General features: G+C 39.9%; 1 protein-coding gene across 1 annotated transcript in view; it reads left to right on the forward strand.

Annotated features, from left to right (window-relative positions):
• Positions 1-6,263, forward strand: part of FAT4 (FAT atypical cadherin 4) — a 179,044-nt gene extending 172,781 nt beyond the window's left edge. Inside the window, exons 17-18 of the mRNA XM_004747947.3 lie at positions 583-844; positions 3,218-6,263. Of these exons, the coding sequence (XP_004748004.2) occupies positions 583-844; positions 3,218-5,082 (2,127 nt within the window). The 3' untranslated portion in view covers positions 5,083-6,263. The remainder of the gene's footprint in view (positions 1-582; positions 845-3,217) is intronic.
• Positions 6,264-7,214: the final 951 nt, after the last annotated feature.

Genomic DNA, 7,214 nt, shown 5'->3' on the forward strand with positions numbered 1-7,214 from the left:
ATCACCCTGGACCTTTTACTAAACTGACAGATTTTTTTTTTTTACACCCGCCATTGTGATGAAATGATAAGTAATTACAAAAAAGGTGTACTTTATTTAAAATAGGTTTTCACTCCATCATTACCTCAGATTCTGGAAAATAATGTTATGCATCTTGAAAAATTAGGTATGACTATAATAGCACCTTGAAAACTATTGAAACAATCAAATGTGAAGATATCTGTTGCTTAAATTTATAGAAGCAGTATGGGTAAGTATACTCTGATTCAGCCAGACTCTTCAGCTAGTCTCTTGGATTGATTGATTTGAGACAGAGAGAACAAGTGAAAGCACAAGCCAGGGGGAAAGGCAGGGGGTGAAGCAGACTTGCTGTTAAGTGAGGAACCCAATGTGGGACTTGATCCCAGGACCCTGGGATTATGACCTGAGTCCAAGGCAGATATGTAACCATCTGGGCCACAGAGGCACCCTAGTCTTTTGGCTTTAAATTGATCAATATTTTAAGATTTTATTTCATTTTGATTCTGTTTTATTTGGGCATACCATAGTTTAATTATGCATTATTTTTAATACTTTTTATAGATTAAAAATGGCAAAGTCCATTTTACATCAGATGCAGGAATTGCTGGGAAAGTGGAGAGAAATATTCCTGAAGTGTATGTTGCAGATGGCCACTGGCATACTTTTCTAATCGGAAAAAATGGAACAGCCACAGTATTATCCATCGACAGAATATATAACAGAGATATTATCCACCCTACCCAGGATTTCGGTGGCCTCGATGTGCTCACTATATCTCTTGGGGGAATTCCACCTAATCAGGCTCATCGAGATTCTCAAACAGGTAAATGCTTATGTTGAGCAAAATAAAATAATAAAATTGTTCTTATCAAAGTAGTTAGACTTCTGATAATACCCATTATGCATATTCTGAGACTCTCATAACTGTCTTTAGGAAGCCTGTAATGAATTATTGGCCATCACTTACTTTAGCCATTTGGATTTATTCTAGCAGGTTAATAATTCAGCCCATGGTGCTTCCCTTGTCCACCAAATATTTACTTATTCATTAATTCACTTACTCATTCATTTGTTAACTCACATGACAGATATTTACTGAGCCCCACCCTTGGCATGGGAGTACAATGGTGGATTAAATAAATACCTACTCTCCTTATATGACAAAGAGAATAAACATCAATGAAATCATTATACAAGTGAATATATTATTTTAGAATATGATAAATGATGTGAAGAAGGAATGTAGAATTCTAAGAGGTTTTCAAAAAAGGAGAAAGGGAAACTTCCTTGGGAAATTGACATTGGTACTTCAAACTGAACTATGAAAATGAAGATGGGAGAGTATGAAAGCCTAATTTATATTGTTAGGAACTTAACAAAAGTAGGAACTTAGTTCCTAAGTTGTTCCTACAAAAGTAGGAACTTAACGAAAAGTTCAATCTACTTTGACTCAATCTTCAAGGTCACAGGCTTATTGGAGACTGCAGTCACAGGTGAAGGATGAAGTTGAAGAATGAAGCAGGGCCTTCTAGACCTGTCATATTTTTGGTCTTACTCTCAGGACAATGGGAAGTCACCAAAAAGTTTCTCTTAGAGGAGTCTCAAGATTAGATATGTAGTGATATTAAATATCTTTCAGGTTACAACATGGAGAATGCATTGGAGGAGGACAAGAGTCCACTGGCATAAGCTAGCTGGGATGATATTGTTGTGATCTAGGCAAGGTATTGTGTGTGTTTTAACTAGTGTGGTGGCAAAGGAGTTAGTAAGAAGTGGATAGGGAAGAAGTACTTTAGAAATTAAAGTAAACTAAACCGTTGATATTTTGAGTGAAATTCAGGAAGGTTTCTGACCTATCAACTAGAAGAAGGGCCGTGCTACTGAAAGAGGAAACTGCAGAAAAGTGCAGGAAAAAGTGTGTCTATAAGTAATAGCAAGACGGTGGTGTGGGACCTTTGGGCTTTGGACAACCTTTGCAAAAGACTTTTGGATGGGTGGACTACAGTCAGAAGTGGACACCAGCTAGAAATGCATATGAGGAGTTAGCTGAGTCAAGCGGGTCACTGAAGTCCTGAGTAGAGTAGTAGTGTGGAGGAGAAACAAAGCCTAGAGCTTAACTTAAGCAACCCTGGGAATCAGTGGCTATTTAGAGGAAAATGAAACGTAATAGAGACTAAGTTGTTGAAAGAAAATCTGGAAAGTAGGAACAAAAGCAGATGTTACAGAAGCCCATGGAAAAAGAGTGTATCAGGGATGGAAATACCACTACAGTGGAAAGATACCAGGAAAACTGAAAAATGCAGGGAGAGGGGATAGGCTTAAGTCACAAGAGTAAAAGTCCAAGTCATAACTTGTTCTTATATACTTAACTTCTTTGAGAATATGGATGCTAATTCTTTTGGATGCTGTAGGAAACAAACCAATGTAAATCATAGTCTTGTATTAGTGTAAAATGGATTCTTGGGCTCTGTGACAGGAGTGTTAATTAGCAATATTAGCACATTCAAGTCCAACAAAGAGTTTCTCAACTTCAAAAAAATAATAATAATAATTATTGGCCTCTAAGGAGCCATTTTAGATGTGTTTTTTTTTTTTTTTTCCTAACTTCTTCCGTTCCCACCTCATGAAGTGGTCATGCTGTAGTTATACTCAATATCCGTCCTCTAGGGGACCACAAAGCTTTGTAATAGCTTTGTCTTTTGCTCTGCAGGAGCTGGTGTTCAACTCCTTGGGAGCAATATAGCCTCCATAGAGAATGTATGATATCTAATGATTAAAGCTATTAGTCTTTTTTTTTTTCTGTTTGTTGTTGTTGTTCTTTGTAAGTACTTTAAAATACCTTTTATTTCCATTTTTTTATTTCTTGTATGTAGACTATAAAAATAAGACAAATAGATAATTAAATAACTAAAAAGAGGAAGAAAAAGAAAATCCAGCCTGTGTCATTCATAAATCTTCAGAAAGAGCAATGTCTGAGCAATTCTCTCCAGACTTTTGTCATGGAAATCTTCTCCATCTTAAGTTACCTTGTAAGACACATAGAGTTACCATCTTTGGACTGGGCAATGGTACTGAGAATGTGGTTTCTTTTTACCAGACGTGATTGTGCAGCTTCTTTTTACCAGAGTCCCCCAGTGCAGCACTGTAAATCTTGGTTTCCTCTAAAATGCCTCACTGCTCCTTCTTCCTGCTGCAGGTTTTGACGGCTGCATTGCTTCTATGCTGTATGGTGGTGAAAGTCTTCCTTTCAGTGGGAAACATAGCTTGGCCTCCATATCTAAGACAGATCCCTCTGTGAAGATTGGCTGTCGTGGCCCCAACATTTGTGCCAGCAACCCCTGCTGGGGTGACTTACTGTGCATTAATCAGTGGTATGCCTACAAGTGTGTTCCTCCCGGAGACTGTGCATCGCACCCATGTCAGAATGGGGGCAGCTGCGAGCCAGGCCTGCACTCTGGCTTCACCTGTAGCTGCCCGGAATCCCACACCGGGAGAACCTGTGAGACGGTGGTGGCCTGCCTCGGCGTCCTCTGTCCTCAGGGGAAAGTGTGCAAAGCTGGAAGTCCTGGAGGCCATGTCTGTGTTCTGAGCCAGGGTCCTGAAGAGATCTCCCTGCCTTTGTGGGCTGTGCCGGCCATCGTGGGCAGCTGCGCCACAGTCCTGGCCCTCCTGGTCCTCAGCCTGATTCTGTGTAACCAGTGCAGGGGGAAGAAGACCAAAAACCCCAAAGAGGAGAAGAAACCGAAGGAGAAGAAGAAGAAGGGAAGTGAGAACGTTGCTTTTGATGACCCAGATAATATCCCTCCCTACGGGGATGATATGACTGTGAGGAAGCAGCCCGAGGGGAACCCAAAGCCAGATATCATTGAGCGGGAGAACCCCTACCTCATCTACGATGAGACCGACATTCCCCACAGTTCAGAAACCATCCCCAGTGCCCCCTTGGCCTCTCCAGAGCAAGAGATAGAGCATTACGACATCGACAACGCCAGCAGCATCGCCCCTTCAGACGCAGACATCATCCAACACTACAAGCAGTTCCGCAGCCACACGCCGAAATTTTCTATCCAGAGGCACAGCCCCCTAGGCTTTGCGAGGCAGTCCCCCATGCCCTTAGGAGCCAGCAGTTTGACTTACCAGCCTTCATACAGCCAGGGTTTGAGAACAAGCTCCCTGAGCCACTCTGCTTGCCCTACCCCCAACCCCCTGTCTCGCCACAGCCCAGCCCCATTCTCGAAGTCCTCTACTTTCTACAGGAACAGCCCGGCCAGGGAATTGCATCTGCCTATAAGAGACGGAAATACATTGGAAATGCACGGGGAGGCCTGCCAACCTGGCATTTTCAACTATGCCACAAGGCTAGGAAGGAGAAGTAAGAGTCCTCAGGCCATGGCCTCTCATGGTTCTAGACCAGGGAGTCGCTTAAAGCAGCCAATTGGGCAGATTCCTCTGGAATCTTCTCCTCCGGTAGGACTGTCAATTGAAGAGGTGGAGAGGCTAAACACCCCTCGCCCTAGAAACCCAAGTATCTGCAGTGCAGATCACGGAAGGTCTTCTTCAGAAGAGGACTGCAGGAGGCCATTGTCCAGAACAAGGAACCCAGCGGATGGCATCCCAGCTCCAGAATCTTCTTCTGATAGTGACTCGCATGAGTCTTTCACTTGCTCAGAGATGGAATATGACAGGGAAAAGCCAATGGTGTATACTTCCAGGATGCCTAAATTATCTCAAGTCAATGAATCTGATGCAGATGACGAAGATAATTATGGAGCCAGACTGAAGCCTAGAAGATACCATGGTCGCAGGGCAGAAGGAGGACCTGTGGGCACACAGGGGGCAGCCCCAGGGGTTGCTGACAACACACTGCCCTTGAAGCTTGGGCAGCAAGCAGGGAATTTCAACTGGGACAACCTTTTGAACTGGGGCCCTGGCTTTGGCCATTATGTAGATGTTTTTAAGGATTTGGCATCTCTCCCAGAAAAAGCAGCAGCAAATGAAGAAGGCAAGAGTGGGACAACGAAGCCGGTCCCCAAAGATGGGGAAGCAGAGCAGTATGTTTGAACTTTATGTACTGGCATTATAAAGTCGAAAGACAAGGGACACTCAAACTGTTGTAAGGTTGTCGACTAAGGTGGGTTCCATTTGCAAAACAGGCCAGTATGGACTGGTGTTGGAGGGAAACTTTAAAAAATAATAACCACAATGCTGCTGAAACAGACTCAATGCAAGTCTTTAATTTAAATATGCTTGGCTGAATTTATTTTTCTGCATGCATCGTATTTTGTAACTAGTTATGTGGCATGCAGCGTTTGGAAAGTTTTTCTTATTTACCAATGTTTGATTTGTGATTTTTTTAAATTAATACCGTTGCCATTGCAGAAATGAATTTGTGCTTTCACAGTGGGGTATGTGTATTGTTTCCGTTGTATTATCATTGTTATGTTTTGCATCACAAGATCCTTGAGATTTAAGCAATCCTTGTAACGTGTAGGAAGAACCCTCCATCCTTGAATGAAAGACTAAGTATTAACACTTTCCAGAAGTATAGATTCCATATTAGATGTTGCTCAGAAAAGTCTGATATTTGAGTTAAGTTTTACATGACAGTGGGTACTAAAGTTAAGTCATTTTGTTCAGCACTTTAGAATTTTCCTACAAAATTGTGTTAAAACTTCTGAATCTTTTTTTTTTTTTTTTTTTTTAAATAAACCGTTCTGGTCTTCTGATCTTCATCAGGCTTCCGCTAGGAACAAAATGACTGCATATTTTCCTTAGAATACTGCTTCCCTTCTTACTGTGGAATGATGTTCTCAGCAGCACTTCTCAGAGACACTTTTGGTAGTTATTTATTGAAAAATGTTCTATGCTTTTAAATTTTAAAGAATCAACCTAAAGAAAGCCTATAATTGGACTTGTTTTTCAACCATTTAACATCTATCTCAAGTACCCAGTTTTTATAATTTATATAAAGTCGAATTTCAACTCTCCTTTCTTTCCACCATTTTGTAGATCATTTTTTAATACCGTGTAAAAACTTTTTTTTTACACCTAAGCTGTGTTTTTGATACTGATATTTTCCTATGCTGAAAAGTTTTCTTACTTTCAGGGAAGGTAAGAAAATCCCTTTTTTACATTTGTTACTTATGTAACGTTCATATTTTTCACATTTTGATATTTGTAACATACTGTATGCTTTCTACTTGTAAATGCGAACAATAGAATTAAAATATTTATTTAAAATACTTTTCATTCATCGTGTGATGTTAATCTTTTATCATTCTATACTGTTTTTATGCCCAACTTGAGTAATCTCTACTTGTCAATAGACAAGGTGAACTATGAATGGGCGACATCATTTTCTTCTAAAAAACCTCAGTGTGGATAATTGCCAGGACAGATAGTTTAAGGTCACTTTAGTACATTTCTATCTGTCAGAGTTCTTGAAATTCCCTAGGGCATAATGAGTCTAGACGAGATTTCGTCTTTGGGGATTAACTTTGTTATGAACCTGGTTTAAGCCTTCAGGCAATAAAAGTTTGGAAGTTCCCAGCAGAGTATGTTCACTGAAGGCCAGCTTTAGACCAGGCTTATAGTTATAGGAACAGCAATGAATTAAACCTAATTATGGAAAAATGTCTGGGTCTCATTTTCTCCAAGGACCCAGCCCAAAATGTTCTAAGTCAGATGGTAGATAGGAAGAATGACAGTGAGGTCTCTGCTATGCATACCTGTCTTTAATTTATTGATCACTCTGCTGCATAAATTCTAAACATATTTTACATGCTATCCTAGCCAAGACAAACCTCTATTTTCAACTAGTCACCCAAGAATGAAACAGTTCAGAAGAGACTAGTTCAGAATAAGATTCATTTGTGTATAAAAAGTTACACCTGAAATAGGATTTCTGCAAATTTTCTCACAATCTCAGAACTTTTTATAATTAAATATCTGCCCTGTAACTAATATTTCTTCAGAATATTATCCTCTAACATTGGCTGTGCCATATAGAATAGGGATTTTAACAATACGTAGAAGTTTTGGGTACATAAAATATGTAAATGTTTTTAGTAAATACAGTATTTTTAAATTAATACCAACAGATTGAATATATGCCAGAATTATTTTGTCATTTAATAGTGATGAGGGGTCTTTTTTTGGTTGTTTCAGAATAGGAAATAAAATGTGGATTTAAT

Source organism: Mustela putorius, unplaced genomic scaffold (assembly GCF_011764305.1).
Source record: "Mustela putorius furo isolate JIRA1106 unplaced genomic scaffold, ASM1176430v1.1 tig00000721_pilon_pilon_pilon, whole genome shotgun sequence".
Lineage (NCBI taxonomy): Eukaryota > Metazoa > Chordata > Mammalia > Carnivora > Mustelidae > Mustela > Mustela putorius.